The sequence below is a fragment of the Coenobita brevimanus genome, chromosome 21 (assembly GCF_032717465.1).
Source record: "Coenobita brevimanus isolate Jiangsu-jjx chromosome 21, ASM3271746v2, whole genome shotgun sequence".
NCBI lineage: Eukaryota > Metazoa > Arthropoda > Malacostraca > Decapoda > Coenobitidae > Coenobita > Coenobita brevimanus.
In genome coordinates this window covers 13589261-13614094 of record NC_136974.1, presented here as the reverse complement: position 1 = coordinate 13614094, position 24834 = coordinate 13589261, and the positions used below count along the sequence as shown (strand labels likewise).

The 24834-nt window shown below is 40.7% G+C and overlaps 1 protein-coding gene across 1 annotated transcript in view; it reads right to left on the bottom strand.

The window, feature by feature from the left end:
* Window positions 1-24584, bottom strand: part of LOC145392105 (alpha-amylase 2-like) — a 230703-nt gene extending 206119 nt beyond the window's left edge. Inside the window, exons 1-3 of the mRNA XM_080266559.1 lie at window positions 24542-24584; window positions 23986-24097; window positions 19620-19709 (exon numbers count right to left, since the gene is read on the bottom strand). Coding sequence (XP_080122685.1) covers window positions 19620-19709; window positions 23986-24084 — 189 coding nt within the window. The 5' untranslated portion in view covers window positions 24085-24097; window positions 24542-24584. The remainder of the gene's footprint in view (window positions 1-19619; window positions 19710-23985; window positions 24098-24541) is intronic.
* Between the last annotated feature and the right edge of the window lie 250 nt (window positions 24585-24834).

Sequence of the window (24834 nt, the reverse complement as noted above, 5' to 3'; positions counted from 1 at the left end):
TAATTGGCCCAAAAAGTATTGGCCAGTACTCCTTCAAACTGTTCTCACCGGTAAAGCTCAAGTAACTTATGCATCTTTGCCTCAGGATCAATCTGATAATTATGATGTAGTTAAGAGCTTGATTCTTAAGGCCTATGAGCTTGTTCCTGAAGCCTATAGAGTAAAATTTAGGACAACTTATAAGCAAGATAAGCAATCCCATGTTGAGTATGCAAAAATCAAAGAAGATCTGTTAGAGCAGTGGTTAAATTCTAAGAATGTGGATTTTGATTTTGACAAATTTAAGCAGATGATTTTGCTGGAGGACTTCAAGAGGTGTATTAATAAAGATGTAAGCCTATATCTTGATGAGAGAAGAATAGATAATTTGTCTGATGCTGCAGTTTTAACTGATGAATATGTTCTCACTCACAAGAGATATTCTAAAGAAAAAAGGAAAGCTGGGAGTAAGTACTTTGCCTTTACTCAGAGTACAGGTAACAGGAAAGAGAATAAAGATGATGTTTCTCAGGAAGTAAAGACCAGCTTCACCTCTAGATTTCAGGAAAGTAAATGTACTTATTGTAGTAAGCTTGGTCATACTACGGAGAAATGTTTCAGGAGACAGCGTGATGTGAACAAAAACGAGTCTTTAAAAATTCAGTCAACTGGTCTAGTGTCCACCCTTCAGAGTTCCCAGAATTCTTTAACTGAGTTAACTGAACCTGCTTTGAGGGGTAAATTAAATTCTCATGATGGAGCTTCTCTTTTGAGCAGTAACGTGGGTGACACTCTCAAGAGTTCATGTGCTAATTTCCTGTCTGAAGGTTTTGTCAGTCCTCTGGACAGTAATGACAGGAAATCAGTTAAAATATATCGTGATACAGGTGCTTGCCAATCCCTTATGCTGACCAGTGTTCTAGGCTCTAATGTTAATTCCTCTGATGAAACTGTAATCTTACAAGGTGTAGGGAATAATTACTTCTCTGTCCCTCTGTGCAGAGTGAATTTAGAGTCTGGTTTTGTTAATGGTTCCGTTATGGTTGGGTTGGTTGAGACACTCCCAATGTCAGGTGTAACGTTCTTACTTGGAAATGATATTGGTGGAAGTCAAGTGTGTCCAGCTCCTCAGTTGTCTAGTGAGCCAGTGGCTGCGGCTCAGGATTGTGATGTCCCTGATGTGATCCCTGCATGTGCTGTCACTAGGGCTAAGTCTAAAGTTACTGGTGACTTAGAGGATAATGATGATGATGATGTTATCCTAGCTGACATTTTTCTTGCTAATTTGGACCACTCACCAGATGAGGCAGTACCCCGTAGTGTTGATAATTTGTCTCGTCAAGAGTTGGTTGAGTTGCAGGTTGCTGACCCTGAGTTGAAAGGTCTAGCTAACTCTGCTTGCAGTGAGGAAGAGTCAGTTGGTGCTTCTACTTGTTATTATATAAAGTCAGGAGTACTTATGAGGAAGTGGAGACCCCCAACAGCATCAGCTGACTGTGAGTGGGAGGTTGTACATCAAGTTGTCCTCCCTCGTGTCTGTAGGCAGGATATCATTAGAGTGGTTCATGATTCCAGTTTGGCAGGACACCTTGGAGTGAGGAAGACTGTGGCACGCATTTTGAAACACTTCTACTGGCCAGGTATCTTCAGGGATGTTTCCTGGTATTGTAAGTCTTGTCACACCTGTCAAGTTGTGGGGAAGTGTAATCAGATCGAAAAGGTTGCACCTCTATTTCCCATTCCTCCTTTTGAAGCGCCATTCACCCGTGTGTTGGTGGATATTGTGGGCCCTCTTCCTAAGACTTCTTCGGGATTTTCTTGTGTTGACCCTGATTGATATGGCTACCCGTTATCCTGAAGCCATTCCACTTAGAAATATCTCAGCAAAGAACGTGGTTAAGGAAATCCTAGGGTTCTTCACAAAGTTTGGTCTGCCCAAGGAGGTACAGTCAGACCGGGGAAGTAATTTCATGTCAAATGTTTTCAAGCTCTCTCTGAAAAAGTTGGGGATCACCCAGATCAGCTTACCATCCCCAGACCCAAGGAGTGTTGGAGGGATATCATCAAACACTCAAATCGATGCTCAAGGAATACTGTTTGGAACATCAGAAAGATTGGGATAAAGGTCTTCCATTCGTTGTATTTGCTGCAAGAGAATCTCCAAATGAATCACTGGGCTTCTCACCTTTTGAATTACTGTTTGGCCATGAAGTAAGAGGACCCCTTAAGCTACTCAAGGAATGCTGGCTGTTAGAGGAAGATGACGTCAACCTGCTGGAGTATGTGATGAAGTTCAAAGAACGGCTGTCCACTGCTTTACAGCTGGCGTGAGAGAATTTAGGAGCTGCTCAGGAGAAGATGAAGACTTGGTATGATAAGAAGTCCAGGTTACGCCACTTTCAGCCAGGAGATCAGGTTTTGATTTTGCTACCAGTGCATGGGCAACCTCTTCAAGCCAAGTTTAGTGGTCCTTATTTCGTGGAGAAGAAACTCAGTGATGTCAACTATGTCATCGCCACACCAGATCGTAGAAAGAACAAGCAACTTTGTCACATCAAGATGATAAAATTATATCACAGGCGGGACGAAAATAACCCAGTCTGCACTGTAGCTGTTCCACCCGAGTCTGCAAGTGAAGTTCTCCCATGCAGCATGAGCCTGAGTGATAGTTTGGGGAAAAATCCTGATATCATGAATGATCTCCAGACTAAGCTTTCTCATCAACCTCCCGAGGAAAGGCAGAAGTTTTTGGCATTACTGCAGGAGTACCCGCAAGTGTTCCGTGCTACTCCAGGAAGAACCACTGTGTTGATGCATGATGTCGATGTTGGAGACGCAAAGCCAATTAAATTGCCTCCTTACCGTGTGAACCCAGTGAAAGTTCCTCTCATCCAGAAGGAGCTTGGCTACCTGTTGGACCACAAGATGATTGAGCCCTGTCAGAGCGAGTGGAGTTCTCCTGTCACTCTAGTCCCTAAGCCAGGTGGGTCACAGCGGCTTTGCATCGACTACAGACGTGTTAATCAGATAACCAAAACAGACACTTACCCTCTCCCTCGCCTGGAAGATTGCATAGACAAGATCGGAAAGGCTATTTACATAAGGAAGTTTGATTTGTTAAAGAGATACTGGCAAGTACCTATGACTGAACGTGCTAGGGAGATCTCATGTTTTGTAACACTAGGAAAGACTTTTGCATATTCTGTAATGCCATATGGTATGAAGAATGCATCAGTCACATTTCAGAAGCTGATGAATGTTGTAACAGAGGGTTTGGCAGTGTGTGTTGTTTATATTGATGATGTATTAATCTTCAGTGACAACTGGAAAGATCACCTATGCCATGTCAGTTAATTTCTTGAGCGTTTGATTCAGGCTAATCTTGTAACTAATTTATCAAAGTGTGAGTTTGGTCAAGCTAAAGTTCAGTACCTTGGGTACGTAATTGGTGATGGACATGTTGCACCACCAGGAGCTAAAGTTCAGGTTATAAGTGATCTTCCCAGACCTAAAAGTAGGAAAGAGCTACAAAGATTTTTGGGAATGGTAGGTTATTACAGGAGATTTGTTCTTAACTTTTCAATTCTTGTATCACCACTTACAGACCTACTAAAAAAGGGAGTTAAATTTGTCTGGACCAATAACTGTGAATCCTCTTTCAGCAAACTTAAAGCTATCCTATTAAGTCAGCCAGTGCTCGCTACTCCAAATTTTGCTAAACCTTTTAAGATGGCTGTTGACGCAAGTGATACAGGAGCTGGGGCTGTTTTGCTGCAAGAGGATGATCAGGGTATTGAACACCCTGTATCTTATTACAGTAAGAAGTTCACTCCACCTCAAAAGAACTACTCAACTATTGAGAAAGAGCTTTTGGCCTTGATTTTGGGTTTACAGCATTTTTCATTTTATTTGTGTTCTGGTTTTGACCCCATAGTCATTTATACCGATCATAACCCACTGAAATTCGTTAGTAAGTTTAAAGATAAAAATCAGAGATTGACAAGATGGAGTCTACTTCTTCAGGAGTATTCATTTGACATACAACATGTCAAGGGGTAAGAAAATGTTATTGCAGATTGCTTATCTAGATTTTAGACAGATTGTTTTAGAGTAATAAAAAATTTCCTTTGTAAATTTCTTTTTCTTTGTGGGGAGGTGTTACATAGCCTATGATTTCATCATCCTTTGTTTAATTCTAACGTACAGTATGCTGCATGTTTGATCACGAGCGTGTTCTACCTCACTCCCCCCCTCCTCCCTTATAGTAGAGTAAGTCGTTCTTTCTGTTGTTCAGAGCAGGAGTGTCAACTCTTTGTCCCCTCTGGCTTCATTTGCGCGTCCTTCTTACAAGTTGTATCAAGCTCTGCCGGCCCCTATATAATGAGCTCAGTCTCTGCATTATTGCCAGTTAGATCTACTCCTCATTTTGCTCACATCTCTGTCCTCACCTGTACAGTTGTTATTATTGTGAGTGCTCAGGAAGTCTCCAACCATCTAGCAGCTGTGTAATTTGAGTATAACTGTTATTGCATTTTTTCTTGTACTGTGTAGCATGGGGTGTTAATTCTTAGGCCTAGTAGGGTTTTTGTGATTCATGTGTTTTTATGTCAGTCATTTTTGATAATATTTTGTATCTGTAATAATATATCTTGCATTCACTGAGTATTATCCGGTATATATATAAATATATATATATATATTGTTACGGAACAGAGAAAGATAATGTACACTTTAAGTGAGAATACTAAAAATCACTACTGTCCCGTAAAGTTCCAGGTTCAAAACAAAAGAGTTAGGTAAAATTACAAGTTAAAGTTTAATGCTCAAACTAACAACAAAACATTCAGGACTCATAAGGATAATGTAATGGCAAAAACAGGTTAAATATATGGTTAACTGCAATAGCCTCTATTAACACGAAATTAGCAAGAGTAAATTTATCTAAGTCAGCCCTGATAAAATGAAATTACACTTGGTAATGCTCAGTTAATGCAAGATAAATTATTACAGATACAAAATATTATTAATGATGACTGACAAAGAACCCTTACACAAATTACAAAAACCTTACTAGGCCTAAGAATTAACCTTATGCTACACAGTACAAGAAAAAATGCAACAACACCCATACTCAAATTACACAGCTGCTAGATGGTTGGAGACTTCCTGAGCACTCAATAATAACGGTACAGGGGAGGACAGACATGTGAACAAAATGAGGAGCAGATCTAAGTGGCCATGATGCAGAGACTGAGCTCATTATATAGGGGCCGGCAGAGCTTGATACAACTTGTAAGAAGGACGCGCAAATGAAGCCATGGGGACAAAGAGTTGACAATCCTGCTCTGAACAACAGAAAGGACGACTTAGTCTACTATAACGGTAGAAGGGGGGGACTGAGGCAGAACATGCTCGTGATCAAACATGCAGCATACTGTGCATTAAAATTACACAAAGGATGATGAAATCATAGGGTATGTAACACCTCCCCACAAAGAAAAAAGAAATTTACAAAGGAAATTTCTTATTACTCTAAAACAATCTGTGTATGGCATTACAGAACATGCAAAAGTCTTTCCTAATGTTACAAAACATGAGATCTCCCTAGCACGTTCAGTCATAGGTACTTGCCAGTATCCCTTTAACAAATCAAACTTACTTATGTACCTAGCCTTTCCGATCTTGTCTATGCAATCTTCCACGCGAGGGAGAGGGTAAGTGTCTGTTTTGGATATCTGATTAACACGTCTGTAGTCAATGCAAAGCCGCTGTGACCCACCTGGCTTAGGGACTAGAGTGACAGGAGAACTCCACTCGCTCTGACAGGGCTCAATCATCTTGTGGTCCAACAGGTAGCCAAGCTCCTTCTGGATGAGAGGAACTTTCACTGGGTTCACACGGTAAGGAGGCAGTTTAATTGGCTTTGCGTCTCCAACATCGACATCATGCATCAACACAGTGGTTCTTCCTGGAGTGGCACGGAACACTTCCGGGTACTCCTGCAGTAATGCCGAAAACTCCTGCCTTTCTTCGGGAGGTAGATGAGAAAGCTTAGTCTGGAGATCATTCATGATATCAGGATTCTTCCCCAAACTATCACTCAGGCTCATACTGCATGGAAGAGCTTCACTTGCAGACTCGGGTGGAACAGCTACAGTGCAGACTGGATTATTTTCATCGCACCTGTGATATAACTTTATCATGTTGATGTGACAAAGTTGCTTGTTCTTTCTACGATCTGGTGTGGCGATGACATAGTTGACATCACTGAGTTTCTTCTCCACGAAATAAGGACCACTAAACTTGGCTTGAAGAGGTTGCCCATGAACCGGTAGCAGAATCAAAACCTGATCTCCTGGCTGAAAGTGGCGTAACCTGGACTTCTTATCATACCAAGTCTTCATCTTCTCCTGACCAGCTCCTAAATTCTCTCTCGCCAACTGTAAAGCAGTGGACAGCCGTTCTTTGAACTTCATCACGTACTCCAGCAGGTTGACGTCATCTTCCTCCGACAGCCAGCATTCCTTGAGTAGCTTAAGGGGTCCTCTTACTTCATGGCCAAACAGTAGTTCAAAAGGTGAGAAGCCCAGTGATTCATTTGGAGATTCTCTTGCAGCAAACACAACGAATGGAAGACCTTTATCCCAATCTTTCTGATGTTCCAAACAGTATTTCTTGAGCATCGATTTGAGTGTTTGATGATATCTTTCCAACGCTCCTTGGGTCTGGGGATGGTAAGCTGAAGACGTGATCTGGGTGATGCCCAACTCTTTCAGAGACTGTTTGAAAACATTCGACATGAAATTACTTCCCCGGCCTGACTGAACCTCCTTGGGCAGACCAAACTTTGTGAAGAACCCTAGCATTTCCTTAACCACGTTCTTTGCTGAGATATTTCTAAGTGGAATGGCTTCAGGATAACGAGTAGCCATATCTATCAGGGTCAACACATAAGAAAATCCTGAAGAAGTCTTAGGAAGAGGGCCCACAATATCCACCAACACACGGGTGAAAGACGCCTCAAAAGGAGGAATGGGAACTAGAGGTGCAACCTTTTCGGTCTGATTACACTTCCCCACAACTTGACAGGTGTGACAAGACTTACAATACCAGGAAACATCCCTGAAGATACCTGGCCAGTAGAAGTGTTTCAAAATGCGTGCCACAGTCTTCCTCACTCCAAGGTGTCCTGCCAAACTGGAATCATGAGCCACTCTAATGATATCCTGCCTACAAACACGAGGGAGGACAACTTGATGTACAGCCTCCCATTCACAGTCGGCTGATGCTGTTGGGGGTCTCCACTTCCTCATAAGTACTCCTGACTTTACATAATAACAAGTAGAAGCACCGGCTGACTCTTCATCACTGTAAGCAGAGTTAGCTAGACCTTTCAACTCAGGGTCAGCAACCTGCAACTCAACCAACTCTTGACGAGACAAATTATCAACACTACGGGGTACTGCCTCATCTGGTGAGTGGTCCAAATTAGCAAGAAAAGTGTCAGCTAGGATAACATCATCATCATCATTATCCTCTAAATCACCAGTAACTTTAGACTTAGCTCTAGTGACAGCACATGCAGGGAACACATCAGGGACACCACAATCCTGGGTCGCAGCCACTGGCTCACTAGACAACTGAGGAGCTGGACACACTTGACTTCCACCAATATCATTTCCAAGTAAGAAAGTTACACCTGACATTGGGAGTGTCTCAACCAACCCAACCATAACGGAACCATTAACAAAACCAGACTCTAAATTCACTCTGCACAGAGGGACAGAGAAGTAATTATTCCCTACACCTTGTAAGATTACAGTTTCATCAGAGGAATTAACATTAGAGCCTAGAACACTGGTCAGCATAAGGGATTGGCAAGCACCTGTATCACGATATATTTTAACTGATTTCCTGTCATTACTGTCCAGAGGACTGACAAAACCATCAGACAGGAAATTAGCACATGAACTCTTGAGAGTGTCACCCACGTTACTGCTCAAAAGAGGAGCTCCATCATGAGAATTTAAGTTACCCCTCAAAGCAGGTTCAGTTAACTCAGTTAAAGAATTCTGGGAACTCTCAAGAGTGGACACTAGACCAATTGACTGAACATTTAAAGACTCCTTTTTGTTCACATCACGCTGTCTCCTGAAACATTTCTCCGCAGTATGACCAAGCTTACTACAATAAGTACATATACTTTTCTGAAATCTAGAGGTGAAGCTGGTATTTACTTCCTGAGAAACATCATCTTTATTCTCTTTCCTGTTACCTGTACTCTGAGTAGAGGCAACGTACTTACTCTCAGCTTTCCCTTTTTCTTTAGAATATCTCTTGTGAGTGAGAACATATTCATCAGCTAAAACTGCAGCATCAGACAAATTATCTATTCTTTTCTCATCAAGATATAGGCTTACATCTTTATAAATACACCTCTTGAAGTCCTCCAGCAAAATCATCTGCTTAAATTTACCAAAATCAGAATCCACATTCTTAGAATTTAACCACTGCTTTAACAGATCTTCTTTGATTTTTGCATACTCAACATGGGATTGCTTATCTTGCTTGTAAGTTGTCCTAAATTTTACTCTATAGGCTTCAGGAACAAGCTCATAGGCCTTAAGAATCAAACTCTTAACTACATCATAATTATCAGATTGATCCTGAGGCAAAGATGCATAAGTTACTTGAGCTTTACCGGTGAGAACAGTTTGAAGGAGTACTGGCCAATACTTTTTGGGCCATTTAAAACCTGTAGCTACCCTCTCAAACAACTGAAAATACTTTGTTAAATCAGATTCATTAAAAGGAGGGACAAGTTTAACATTTTTAGCCACATCAAAATCATCAGAGGTAGATGATCCAGTTTCACATTGTTTCATGCGATACTCATGGTCTGCCTGAATCCTGGCAAGTTCAACTTGTGCCTGTATCTGTGCCTCCTGAATCCGAGCCTGAGATTCCGCCTCCTTAGCCTGAGACTCAGCCTCCTTAGCACGTGCTTGAAATTCAGCCTCCTTAACACGAGACTCCACCTCCTTAGCCTGAGCCTCCTGCAGGGCTAGCTGTAACTTAGCTAATTCAATCTGCGTTCGCTCATTTGGAGGAGTTACATTAAACAAGCTTTCATTAATCATGTCAACAATTTGATCTTTAGAATGATGAGATCGAACAGCAATTCCCAATTGTTGAGCAACAAGCCTAAGTTCATTCTTTGTTCTGTTTTCTACATGACACACTGTTTGCACATTTGACAAAAAATCTTTGGCTTCATCAAGTGTAGTAATAGTAGACATCATGAATAAATCACAGTCACAAAATATCAAGCAATATCCTTATGATAATATCCTGAATATCCTGATGAGAGGTCGCCAAATTTATGTTACGGAACAGAGAAAGATAATGTACACTTTAAGTGAGAATACTAAAAATCACTACTGTCCCGTAAAGTTCCAGGTTCAAAACAAAAGAGTTAGGTAAAATTACAAGTTAAAGTTTAATGCTCAAACTAACAACATAACATTCAGGACTCATAAGGATAATGTAATGGCAAAAAACAGGTTAAATATATGATTAACTGCAATAGCCTCTATTAACATGAAATTAGTAAGAGTAAATTTACCTAAGTCAGCCCTGATAAAATGAAAATACACTGGGTAATGCTCAGTTAATGCAAGATAAATTATTACAGATACAAAATATTATTAATGATGACTGACAAAGAACCCTTACAGAATTTACAAAAACCTTACTAGGCCTAAGAATTAACCTTATGCTACTCAGTACAAGAAAAAATGCAAACAACACCCATACTCAAATTACACAGCTGCTAGATGGTTGGAGACTTCCTGAGCACTCAATAATAACGGTACAGGGGAGGACAGACATGTGAACAAAATGAGGAGCAGATCTAAGTGGCCATGATGCATAGACTGAGCTCATTATATAGGGGCCGGCAGAGCTTGATACAACTTGTAAGAAGGACGCGCAAATGAAGCCATGGGGGACAAAGAGTTGACAATCCTGCTCTGAACAACAGAAAGGACGACTTACTCTACTATAACGGTAGAAGGGGGGGACTGAGGCAGAACATGCTCGTGATCAAACATGCAGCATACTGTGCGTTAAAATTACACAAAGGATGATGAAATCATAGGCTATGTAACAATATATATATATATATATATATATATATATATATATATATATATAAAATCAAGACGCCTTAATCCCATACGGGGTGATCACAAACAAATCGCCTCCATGTCACCCTGTCCCCCGCCATTTCACTGCCCTGCTCCCAGCTCACACCCCTTGTCTCATATACCTCTCCACTCCATCCCTCCATTTCATCCTGGGCCTCTTCCCCTCCAAGTCGTTCAGATACACTCTCCTCGTCAGTCTCTCGCTCTCCATCCTCTCCACATGGCCAAACCACCTCAGTGTGTTTCTCCTAACGCTTCATATCACATCCATATCCACACCACAATGCTCCTTCACATCCTCATTTATCACTCTGTCTCTCCATGTGACTCCACAGGCTCCCCACAAATAACTCATTTCCACTGCTCTCACTCATGACTTGTGTCCCTCCAACAAGGTCCAAGTTTCGCTTCCACACGTTAGAGTTGGTATGACAATACTGTCATGTAATAACTTTTTCACTTCCATGCTCACTTCCCTGTTTCTTATCACTGCTTTCAAGGAACCAGCAACCTTTTTTCCTTGTTGTACCCTTTCAAGCACTTCACCCTCCAAACTTCCATCCTTACTCATCACACTACCGAAGTACTTAAAGGTACTCACATTTTCCATTTCCTCCTCATTCAGCCTCACTGTACATTCAGTGACGTCACTTCTCTCGAAGACCATAACTTTACTCTTTCCTACGTTCACCTTTAGATTCCCTTTCTTATGTACTCTCCCAAACTCATCCACCAAGCCTTGCAGCTCCCCTTCGTCTTCACTTAACAACACAGTATCATCTGCAAACAACAGTACCGGGAGTTTCCAAACACTGCCCTCTCTCATTAGGGCCACTCCAACATCCACTGCCCTGCCTTGTATCTCTTTTACAGATTGAACAAACATGGAGACATGACACATCCCTGTTTCAATCAAATATATACATACATACATATATATATATATATATATATATATATATATATATATATATATATATATATGTATATATATATATATATATATATATATATATATATATATATATATATATATATATATATATATATATATATGATAGTTCCATGGAATAGTAGGGGTTCAAATGATGAGGTGAAAGAGAGATTGTCCATGTGATTAAGGGTGCGAAAGTGGATGTATGTTGATTAACTGAAATTAAATGGAGGTGAGAGTGTGAGAGAATGTAAGTATGGTTGGGGTATATATGCGGGAGTAGGTGAGAATGAGAGGGCAAAAGAAGGAGTGTGTATTGTTGTGAGTAATAGATGGAAGGAGAAAATAATAGAGTATGGATCAGTTGGCTCTAGGATTATGTGGGTAAGAGTTGGACTACAAATGTGGGCAATTGTGTTTGTATGCACCAATGCAAGATCGTGGAAGTAGAGTGAGAGAAGAGTTCTGCATAAAGGTTGAAGCATGCTTGGAAAAGTTTGAAAGAAATGAGAGTGTTTTTGACTGGCGATATGAATGGTAAAGTAGGGAATGTGAAAGTGGATGCACCAGTTCGTGAGTGCGGTATGCTTGCAGAGATGGATAAGAATGGCAGTGCTTTACTGAACGATTATGCCGGGAGGGGGTTGGTGATAGCTAATACACTCTTCAGGCACAAAATGATCCATAGGTATTCGTCACGAATGACGAGAAGGGTGGATGGTGAACTGAATGAACAGAAGGCAATGACTGATTATGTGTGAGTGGATCAAAGGTTGAGGTATGTAATGGATGCAACAGTACATAGAGGTTCGGGGAGTGGACTTTCGGACCAACACTTGGTGAGGTCAGAAACAAAGTCCAAACAATATGGAGAAATAGGAGAAGGGAAGGACAGGAGGAATTAGATCTTACAAGGAGGGTAGAAAAGTTACAGGAGGATGGAGAAAAGGCAGAATATTAGAGGGAAGTTGAGGAGCGATTGGGTGAATACAGATTGGGGTGGATGGGGGACGTGGAAGGTGTATGCAAGATATTCGCAGTAGAAATCTGTGCAGCATGTGAGGTGGTGTGTGGGCTGAGGAGAAGACGAAAGGGGATGCAGGGATGATGGTGGACTGAAGAGGTGAGAAAGGCTGTGGCACAAAAGAAGAATAGTAGTGAGTCGATGAGAAACAGGGGCATGGAAGAAGTTAAGAGACAGAAGAGAGTGTTATATGTAGAGAGGAAGAGAGAGGTGAAAAGATTAGTAAGAGAGAGTATGAAGAGAGTGGATGAGGAATTTGGAAGGAATTTGAGTGTAAAGTGAAGGGAATGTAAGAAAATGTTCTGGAAAGAGGTAAAGAGAGTTAGACAGGATGCCAAGGAAGTTAATTGGGGAGTGAAAGATAAAAATGGTAAATTACTAGTGGAGAAGGGAGAAAAAATGAGCAGATGGAGGGAACACTTTAAGGAATTGTTGAACATAAAGATTGAAAGTAATGCAAGTATAAATGGCTGGGGAATGACTGGGAGAGGGAGGGATGTGAGGAGAGAGGAAGAAATCAGTAGGATGGAAGTTGTGGAAGCAATGAAGAAAGTTAAAATGGGGAAAGTCCCAGGAAATGATGAAGTGTGTGGTGATATGCTGAAGCATGTGGGATAGATAGTGGTGGAGTGGATGTGGAAGATGTGCAGATTGGCCTGGGAGGGAGGTAGAGTCCCGGAGGATTGGAAGTCAGGTATAATTGTTCCCCTCTACAAAGGAAAGGAGAAAAAAGAAGTGTGTGGTAATCATAGGGGCATTTGCCTTCTTAGTGTAATAGGAAAAGTATATGGTAGCATACTTTTTGACAGAGTTAGGGAAATAACAGAGGAATTAGTTGGAGAAGAGGAGGGAGGTTTTAGGGAGGGAACAGTTTGTGTAGATCAGATATTCATTCCTAGATCTTTAGTGGAAAAGTTTCTAGAGAAGGGAAAGAAGTTGTATGCAGTCTTCATGGATTTGGAGAAAGCATAATAGGGTGGATAGACAAGGATTGTGGAAAGTATTAAGAATATAAGGAGAAGATGGGAAGTTGTTGAAGGCCGTAAAGAGTATGTATGAGGGTGCTAAGGCTGCAGTGCGTGTGGATAGTGAACTGAGTGAATTTTTCTATCTGAAGGTTGTACTGAAACAAGGATGTCATGTCTCCATGGTTGTTCAGTCTGTACACTTACACCAGAAAGTATTGGTGCACACTTGACGCAAAACAATTTGAGACACTGGACGATGGCTACTGGGAACTGAACAACGATTTTTATCCCCAGTGCTGATAAACTTGCTTTCTCAAGGATGCAATATATACTTTATTTATTACATTTTCTAGTCCGTATTGTTATTATATGTATAACAAAGTGGTCACAAATAAATCTTGCCGAGAATTGATGAGATATAATGGTAATTTCGAATATCATCGTATCCTGCCTGAGCGATACTTTTTGGTTTGACTGTACACACAGCAAAAAAACCATCGTTACAGGGGGGTCCGATGTGTTTCATACTGAACAACCTGGCTGTCTCGCTAGGGTTGGTAAGCCTGATAGTGGGTGAGTTGCCAAATAGGACGAGGTAGAAATATGCATGGGAGAAGCAATGGATATATATTATAATAAATATGCAACAAACACACGCAGGGATACCAATGGAGGAGGCTGTTATCAAAAACCTTCATTCGTGTGTCATTTTATATCGCGCAGAAGGTGTAACGATAGTTTTTTTGTTGTGTGTACATGGATGGGTTAATAAAAGAGGTACAAGGTAGGGCAGTTGATGTTGGAGCGGCCCTAGTGAGACGGCAGTGTTTGGAAACTCCCTGTACTGTTGTTTGCCAAAGATACTGTGTTGTTAAGTGAAGACGAATGGGAACTGCAAGGCTTCGTGGATGAGTTTGGGAGAATGCGTAAGAAACGGAATCTAAAGGTAGATGTAGGGAAGAGTAAAGTGATGGTCTTCGAGAAAAGTGAAGTCAGTGAATGTACAGTGAGATTGGATAGGGAGGAAATGGTGAATGTGAGTGCGCTTAAGTACTTGGGTAGTGTGATGAGTAAGGAAAGTTAAGACGGTGAAGTGCTTGAAAGGGTGCAGTAGGGAAGAAAGGTTGCTGGTTCCTTGAAAGCAGTGACAAGAGACAGGGAAGTGAGCATGGAAGTGAAAAAGCTACTACATGACAGTATTGTGATACCAACTCTAACTTATGGAAGTGAAGCTTGGACCTTGTTAGAGGAATACAGGTCAAGAGTGAGAGCTGTAGAAATTAGTTATTTGAGAGTAGCATCACATGGAGAGACGGACTGACAAATGAGGAAGTGAAGGAGTGTCGTTGTGTGGATATTGATGTGATAGGATGTGTTAGGAGAAACACATTAAGGTGGTTTGGCCATGCGGAGAGGATGGAGGGTGAAAGACTGACGAGGAGAGTGTATGCGAGTGAGGTTGAGGGGAGGGAGTGGGAAAGGGAGGCCAAGGATGAGATGAAGGGATGAAGTGGAGAGGTATATGAGAGAGGGGTGTGTGAACTGGGAGCAGGGCAGTGAAATGGCGGGAGACAGAGCGACATGGAGGCTATTTGTTTGTGGTCACCCCTTACGGATTTAAGGTGTCTGGCAAAATATATATATATATATATATATATATATATATATATATATATATATATATATATATATATATATATATATATATATATATATATATATATATATATATATATATATATATATATAGAGAGAGAGAGAGAGAGAGAGAGAGAGAGAGAGAGCCTCTGTGGTACCGTGGTAAAGCGTGCGTTATCGTACACTGAAGAACGAGGGTTCGCGCCGCTCCAGGGTAATAAACTTTGGGAGTGTTCTACTGGCCACGTACTACTTTGGTGGACACAAGGGGTGCTGTAGTTGAACCAGTGTTGCATACTATAAAGTATGCTTGCAACCAGTTGGCTTGCGCGGGCCGATTACACTTGGTTCACAGACTACACACACATCCAAAGCCACTCCAACACTACAGTTATGCTTACAAGCACTTCTCACCCTACATACAGTCTCTATCAGACAGCCTAAGCCACTTGGTAGAGATACATTGGCTGTATCGTCCCCACTTCAGTCGGGATAAACCGATCCTGCAGTGAACACTCAAACGGCTGATGAGATGAGATTATATAGGCTAAGCCCTTAATTCACGCGAGGGTTAGGTTCCCAGACCCTTCGCGTATGTGGTAAATTCGCGTATATGTTCTGCCCTTGTGTGCACATAATTACGCATGTCTGTTAAGTATATTACATCTGAATAATACTGTTTATGCACTACATACACCTTATAAACTAGCATAAAGTATGAAAAACAACAAAAATGTAAGAAATTTAACACTGAAACCTGACAAGCACAGGCGTAGGTGGAGACACTTCAGCAGCCTGGTGCACAAGCTCTCACTGCCTCCCATATGCTACATTCTGCCTTCTTTATTGTACGAACAGTTGACTCATTCACCCCAAACATGCGGTTCCAAGACAATTCACAGGTTCCAAGACAATTCACAGGCGTAGGTGGAGACACTTTAGCACAGACTGGTGCACTAGCCCTCACTGTCTCCCGTATGCTACGTTCTCCTTCTTTATTGTATGAACAGTTGACTCACCCCAAACATACGGTTCTGAGACATTTCACCATCAAGTCAATTCACCGTCAAAACATGGACAATTCCCCATCATTCTATTAATATACTTATTATTGATTAATTAATACTTTAATAACTAATTTTCAGGGGGATTTTATAACTCATATAAGTAAAAAACTAATGTACTGTACTTGCTAAATAAACTGGTATGTAAATAAATGACGGAGAATCGTCCTGACGGAGAATTGTCGCCGACATTCCTCCCTGAAGTTTGTCCAACACTTTAACTTTCTCTGTCAGCAACATCACTTTACTAGTCCGTTTTGGTGTGTTACCACATGCATCACTAGCACTACGCTTATGCCCCATGTTGACAGACAAGGCAAGCAATCACTGGAAGGCAGAAAAATAAGCCACAAATAACGATTGGCCAGTCATGCATGGTTCGACCGTCGGATTCAAACTGACTGTGGTGGGTGGTAGACCGACCTCCCCCCCCCCCCCACACACACACACATGTATGCACACGGGCAGCAGGTAGGCATTTTTATATTTTATTTATTTCTCTTGTATATTAAAATTATTTATTTGAATACTATAATTTTGTTTTAATTATGGTACGAAAAATTCGTGGATAACCAAAATCGTGTGAAAAAAGTTCACGTGAATTAAGGGCTTACCTGTGTATATATATATATATATATATATATATATATATATATATATATATGTGTGTGTGTGTGTGTCAGGACTACATATTATAATTACAAATCATAATAGATAGATAGATAAATAGATAGATAGACAGCCCTCTGCGAGCCTGGGAAAAGGAAATGAGTTTGCAAGTTACACTGAGGAAAGCTGACGACAGCGGCCAGTAAAGAGATGATGCAGTTAGTTGTCAGCAAACCTCAGTGTGTGTGTGTGTTTGTTCAGTTCATATACACCTTGTGTTTAGACATTTTTTTCCAAAATTTGCGTGCCACAATTTCAACTGCATCTTGAAAATATTCTGTATTGGTCCAGGAATTTTACCAATAATCAGAGGTGTGCACAGACAATTTGTAGGTCAGGGGCTGTAGCTAAAACAAGTGAGGGTGGCAATACATCTTTTGCCGCAGAGAGAGAGAGAGAGAGAGAGAGAGAGTGAGTCTGGTGCATTTGGTAAGCGGCAGAGGCTGTAGCCCAACTGAGCCTTACCTGTGTACGCCCTTGTCAATAACGAGAGTAAACTAGAGATATTGTATTGACAAGTTAATGCTAGGTAATGGGTGTCGACATTAAGATGTGGAAGGTGTTCGAGTGTGCAGACATGCTGAAGTAAGGTAGCTTTCCATGAAAATGATATTAAATACAGATGTCATTCTTTACTTTTTGCTTTGGCCAAGTGATTTGTTTTGTTGCTTGCTTTCACCCATAAGCAAATATGCAAATCGTGACTTGTGACTCGCTCCAAAGCTGAGACTTCCGGTGACAGTGGTACCAAACATCACGAAACAGACACACATAGTCTCTCATAAATGTTCACTTTAAATCGCCAAATCCTATATTTCTAATCCCGCGGTCACTAAATATTCTAAATTCTCCTAACTTCATTTATTTCTGTGCTTATAATAATTATGACACCTTTTGCTTTTTTGTTTTTTTATTGAGAATGTTAAAGTGTTCCTATCTACTTTTCATGAGGATTTCATAAAGGCATAACTCTACATCTATAAGTTAAATGTTTTCACAAAACAGCACGATTAGAAGCTGTCCCAATCACCCCCACCTACCCGTTTGCATCGGGAGCAAATTTTGGCTATGTTGAGTATTCTCTCTTGCTCGCTTTGCTTGCTCCCATACTCTCCTACACAAGTTCTTCCAACTGTTAACACCAGCGTACATGCACATAACACACCACACTTCCTGTTCTAAAAAGAATAAAAAAAAGCATCTCAACACCCAGCCTCTAAGTTGCCCGAGGGGCGGGGGGGGGAAGGGGTAGCCATAAAACCCACCACCGTCCGCCCCTTTCCCAGTGACAGCCAAATTAGATGCTTGAAACCATTGTCCGACACACTTCTTGATTTCTGCAACATTCGTGGCCTTTCCTTTAATTTTATCTCTGTTCAACACCAACTCTTCTTTCTCTAAACCTCACCTCTTCTTCCTTACTGAGATTCAGCTGATAGTAAACCTTTCACTCTATCCTCCTACTTTCCCTGTATTCACTTCAAAGCAAAAAGTAACTTGTGTATATATATGCAGCAACATATCTTGTTCACGTGTTCCTAAGCATGAGTCTTCTGACTTCTCTAGTCTCTGGCTTCTGCTATATATATATATATATATATATATATATATATATATATATATATATAATTTTTTGTATATATATAAATAATTTTGTATATATATTACTTGTCCGACTCTGGGCAAAGGCTTCAAGGCCTATTTCTCGGGAGTAGTGACCTATCCCAAGGTCCAGTAGTCCTCCTACACCTCCACATGTCACCACTTCGGCGCTAACACCCACCGTCCATATTGAATACATGTTAGGGCTGTTTCATACAGGACTGGTGTATTGGTATTACCGGGGGTATTTTTACGACATGTCGGAGGGTCATCTGGTAGATCAGGAAAGTCTGCTATTTAGAAATTCAAATCCTTAAACTGTTCCCTGCCCCAGCCGGGATTCGATCCTGGGTCCATTAGGACTGCAGGCCTCCGCTCTACCGATTCAGCCACCGTCTCCCCCAAATATATATATATATATATATATATATATATATATATATATATATATATATATATAAACACACATATGGGGATAAGTAGGAATAAGTATATAGCACATATATTCCGTATTTAGTCATAGCATGACAGGATAGCAGAAGCCAGAGACTAGAGAAGTCATAAGACTCATGCTTAGGAACACGTGAACAAGATATGTTGCTGCATATATATACACAAGTTACTTTTTGCTTTGAAGTGAATACAGGGAAAGTAGGAGGATAGAGTGAAAGATTTACTATCAGCTGAATCTCAGTAAGGAAGAAGAGGTGAGGTTTAGAGAAAGAAGAGTTGGTGTTCAACAGAGATAAAATTAAAGGAAAGGCCACGAATGTTGCAGAAATCAAGAAGTGTGTCGGACAATGGTTTCAAGCATCTAATTTGGCTGTCACTGGGAAAGGGGCGGACGGTTTCCTGTAAACCAGGGCAGCATTTACTACGTTGGGTGGTAACAATATAACCAATTGATGCCTGGTGGTTTAGTGGGTTAAAACACTGGAACAAGGTTGCCTCTGTAAGGGTTTATATCCGAGAGGCTGGTTGGATTTTATTGCTCATTTAATGTTACTCGGGAAAGTGTGAGACTGGTCACTCTCGCCTAAAATATAAATATATATAGTAAATAAATATATATATATATATATATATATATATATATATATATATATATATATATATATATATATATATATATAGTGTTGAGGAATGGATAGATATGGATACAGATATACATATTGACATGGATATATAGATAGATTAATAGACAGACAGACAGACGGATGGATAAATACGTATCATTATGGTGTGTCTGCTTAGGAATTATAGCGTTTCGATCCTAATGTTTATGCAACACAATGGTTTATCAGGCAACCTTTACAGACTCTGTCTTCATATTAATACCAGACCAAGGCAGCTGCGAGCACAAGAGGCTGGTTGTGTTGAGGTCCTCCAACGTTTATGATGATAATGCAGCATTAAGGGAGTGCACTTAGAATGGTATGAAATGTAGTTAGTTGTTGTGCGGAAGCTTCAATTTTTTTTTTTCCCACCCCCTCCCATTAAAGTGTGGAATCAGATTAAATGGACAGCTATTACCTGCACACCTCCATAGCCTTTGGGAGCAAGGAACTCTTCACACTCGGCTGCCACGTCCTTCCACTTCCACTCAAACAGCTGTACCATCACCTGAAGGACACTTGACATTAGCTTCAACAGACCTTTTCCAAATGGTATTACGGTTACTTGTGGTTGGCTGAGAATGAGATGAAATCGAGGATTTTAAAGCCTGAATAGAGAAAATATTTTTATGGGACAAGATCATGTAGAGAAAAGTAATATGTATACTGTACATAGGTGATGAAAAGGCGAATGAAAAGGAAACTCAATGTATGCAGCGTTTCACAAAGAGAAAAACGTGTATTACGAGTAATGTATGAATAAAGTATTTGAGCTGAAACTGCAAAACAAGAACAATTGCAATAATGAAGTTGATACAGTCTGCAACAATATACATATAATAAATGTAGTTTTCCTCTGGTAATTCGACGCTATTGGGGTGCTGTTAATCACATGGAAGGCTTAGCCTTTAGGATGAAATGAAGTTTCATAGTCTTAGCTGGATAGGTAGTGGATGTGTGTAGTCTACATCACTGGACAGTGTGCATTTGAAGTCTCTTTGTACATAATCCTTCCTCAGATGCCAAATGCTACTCGGTTTGTTCGTTTCGTTTCGTTTTTAAAAGCTCCAGTGCTTGCATGTGTAGTCCTTGGCCACTTAATGGCAGCTCTCCACGCTGCTCGATCTTTAGGAGCTTTTCTGTTCAGTCCCTTATACCTGATGTTACATTGTATGACCTCGGCCCAGGCCTTTCCGTGTCTGCCTCTCGTAAATCTACCTTCAACGCTCGTACCTACCACGTTTCACACCGAATAGTCATCGTCCATCCTCTCCACATGCTCAGATCATCTCAATCGACCGTTTCTCGTCACATCACTGATACATTCAAGTCCCATCCTTCCTCTCGACTTTTCATCGCAATCGTAATCCTATCAAAGTTTATCATGTGTATTACGACATAGTAAGGTGTGATAGGTTAAGGATGATGAAGATTTGTCTGCATCTTTTTTTTTCTTTTTTTTGGGGGCATCTGGATATGGCAATACGAGTCCATTATCGCCTATTTCTTTTTTCAAGGATACTGTTTTGAAATCATTTTAAAATAAATACAGTCATTAATACAATACATGATTCACTGAGTTTCCATATAGTTCCATGGGCTTTAAAAATTTTCTTGACTTGTGCTACCTTCTCCACTTTGTCTTAATAAAGTCTTTATGAAGAGGGCAGAAAAATTTGCTCAACAAATGGTGGACTTTCTGCTATACAGTGTTTATGCTCAATAAAGGCTGCGCAGCATGCAGGTCTACTTCTGGTCTGACAGGTAGGTTTAGTTTGCAGCCATTAAAGACTATGTACGACAATATCAAACGGACCAGTAATGGACTTTTAATTCTCAGCAGAACTGTTCCGTGAAAGCTTCAAGAAAATGGCGAAGTACAGTACATCCCCCTACTACGCACCTATATGGGCGACAGAGGACGCCGCGTGCTAGGAATTCGCGTACTGTGAGTACATAAACTTGTGGGAAAAATTACATATGGGCAGCACCCCCCATCATGGGCAACCCTCGAGACACCTTTCAGACCTAAGTACTGTACTGTACAGGGAAACTATCTAAGACACATTACCTAAGATAAAGTAAACCAACAAGATTATGGCTTTACTAGGTAAATAAACAAGGATATGGCTTAACTAAACCAACAAGAATATGGCTGCTAACCTTAACCCAAGAGGACAACAGACTTGATGGAGGTAAGAAGAGGATCCAAGGCAGGATGAGGCACCTAGCGTGCATCTCCTGCATCACCCACCACACCACCCGCCACACCACCCGCCACACCACCTTCCTCACCACTTTTGTCACCAGCACTTTCGATACTTTCACTACCTAATGCACTCACTTCGTTCATAAACCTTTCAAAGTCTATTTGTGACACCTCAGACATCGCATCATCCTTTTGATCCTCCTCAGGATATGGCTTTTCTGATGTTGAAGGGAGTGATTGCTCACTTTGTTCAGTACGAAAGAAATGGGTGATGAGGGTTTGTTTCCGTTTGTTTACGTCCTGGTTGTACTTGTCAGTGTAGTAGCAGAAGGTTCTGTCCAGTGAAGACATCGCCTCCTCCACTCGCAACTGAGAGCGTTCGATGTCCTTGAATTCTTCCTTGAATTTATCAAGGGCACACAGTACCCTGCTGATCTTCATCATGGTCAAATCTTCACTCTCCATCACTGGTGTTGCTGCCTTTTCTGCTACTATCTCCTGCTCTGTGTCGGCCTCGTCCACTCTCTGCACAATGTGGGTGGAGGGTAGGCAACCGTTAATCGCTTTTTTGGGGGGCAATGTCACATACTCACGGTAACCCCGGATTTGGGCCACTCTTCACTGCCCATCTCTCTTACAAGGAGTTCAATTCGTGTACTTATAAGAAATACACTAAAAATTTTTAAAAATAGGTCCTCGTGCACAAGGGGGATCGCGTACTTGAAACTCGCATACTATGGGGATGTACTGTATTGTTTTTTAAATATCAGCATCTCTCGTCTCGAAAGAGTGTGTTATGTTTTCAGAGGCGTGCGTGTGTATATTACATATATATATACATACATATATATATATATATATATATATATATATATATATATATATATTGTGTGTGTGTGCATGTGTGTGTATGTGTGTGTGTGTGTGTGAACAAATAAAAACATGTTTAACCGGTTTAATATATATATATATATATATATATATATATATATATATATATATATATTGTGTGTGTGTGTGTGTGTGTGTGTGAGTGTGTGTGAACAAATCAAAACATGTTTAACCGGTTTTGACCAAACTTGATGGAAAGATAAAGGCACATTCCATATAGAAATCAAATGTTTTTTTTAGAATACTGTAGGTCAAAGGTCGAGGTCATGGGGCTAGGTGAAAGGCTGACCTAGTAAAATCGTTTTAGCGTTTTTAACGAACTTCATCCAAACTTTGGGAAACAAATGAGGGTAATGTAAGGATGAATTGAATTAATATTGAGAAGAATCAGTCGAAGGTCAAGGTCACACGGCAAGGGCAAAGTCTACGCCTTGTGAGTGAGTGTTAACAGAATAGCTCAAACAGTTCTCAGACCATCTTGACCAAACGTGGTGGAAGGATAGAGGGTCCACCAAGGAGTAAACGTGTGTGTGTGTGTGTGTGTGTGTGTGTGTGTGTGTGTGTGTTTATTTTTTCAGAACGATAGGTCAAAGTTCAAGGTTAAAGATCAAGGCCAATTGAAAAAGCTTTAAACCGATTTACATCCAACTTTGGGAAAGGGTTAAGGATAAGAGAAGAACAAAGAGATTCAGTTTTGAAGGCCATTAGTCACAGGGCAAGGGCAAAGTTCAACACATGTGAATGTTAACAAAATTACTCAACCTGTTTTCATCGGATTTTAGCCACACTTGGTGGAAGTGTTGAGGGTCAGCCAGGGAGTGGACTTAGTGATATTGTTTTTCAGAACAATAGTTCAAAAGTCAAGGTCATCTGAAACAGATTTTAACCGATTTCCACCATCCTTTGGGAACAGGTTTAGGGTCAGAGAAAAAGAAATGTATTCAGTTTTCAGAACAACCAGCAGGGGTCAAGGTCACAGTACAAGGTCGGAGTTCTACTAGCATGTCTGTGGGTGAATAAAATAACTAAAACAGTTTCGCCCTGATTTAGGGAAACCTTGGTGGAAGAATTGAGGTTCACCCAAGAGTGGGAAAAATTATTTTTGAAAGAGGAAAGATCAAAATCACACGGCAAGATTATCTTAAAAAGTTTTTCTCTGATGCACTCGTAAAGCTTATGAAAGAGTTTGGGTTAATAACAAGTGAACAGAAATTCGATTTTGAGAACAATCAGTCAAGTCTGGCTCACGGGGAAAGATCAAAGTTCAATGTCACTGGGCAAAGTCAACTCACACACGTCTGATTTAATCTGAACTAAAGCTGGCAGAAGGGTTAAGAGATAGGCAAAGAATTTAGCGATTCGATTTTGAGAGTAATCTGTTGAAGGTCAAGGGCACGGCACAAAGTAAATTATTAGGCCCATAGATCAGTTGGGGGATGCAGGTATTGCACTCCCTTAATGCTTTGTGTGTGTGTGTGTGTGTGTGTGTGTGTGTGTGTGTGTGTGTGTGTGTGTGTGTGTGTGTGTGTGTGTGTGAGAGAGACTCGGCATGATTTTGACAGTCTCCTTTCCAAGGCTCAGCAGTCCTCCTACGTGCCACACTGTTTGTTCGCACCCTGACCATTTGAATGATTACCAACAACAGACACGGATGCAAATAAAACTGCTTTCTTTCCATACTCACCTCCTTGTTATGCTGCATATTGGGGTTCCAACGTGGTCGTGCGGGGCAGAACAAGATGAAGAGCAGCAGTAATGTAGTCATTCCGCAAATCACAGACATCTCAGTGCTAATCCTAGAATAGACACCAATAAAAGTTAAAACAAAATGTTGCATACAAGTGTACATTAAGATCGTAGCCGATAAGACAATTACTTTAGATTTTCAGAGCGAAGATAAATTTTACGCAACACTACGGCAGTGGCACGACCAAAATCTGAGAGGGGAATGACGAAGAAAGCATGTGACTGAACGCACGCCAATATTTTTAAAGAGTTTTTGCCCCTTCATTTCGATGACACATTTTTCTATTTTAATCTTGCTATTAGCTGGCGATTTTTTGTTTAAGTGAGACATCTGGCTGTCAAAAGTTAATGCAGGTTACATATAGCACTTCCAGCCTAAAAAATGTCTTCTAAGCTGACGAAAATAGTTTGGTAGTAACAAGAATAATATACAGTATGTGTCATCGTTGTGAACGCATTCAGTCGGACAATAGCTTTAGTGACAAAAGCATTACCACGGTTCAGTATCGACCTTCACAAGATACGAGCCAAACGAAACGGTAGTAGATGCGGAAGGTAGTGATGCAAGTGTGTGGGGGAAAGTTTGTGTTACTGACACAGCTGCGCCACAGATGCACACCTAGCCAGGGAAGCTGAGGCAGTATTTATCAAGGATCTTTATCACTTTCCTGGGTAAAGAATTCTCCCTGGCAGCTTATTGTTATCAGAAATAGTTTTGATATTCGTTTATTTTTCACTTGAGTATTAACTCTGTTTTGGGCTGAAGTATTTGTAAGGCAAATGAATG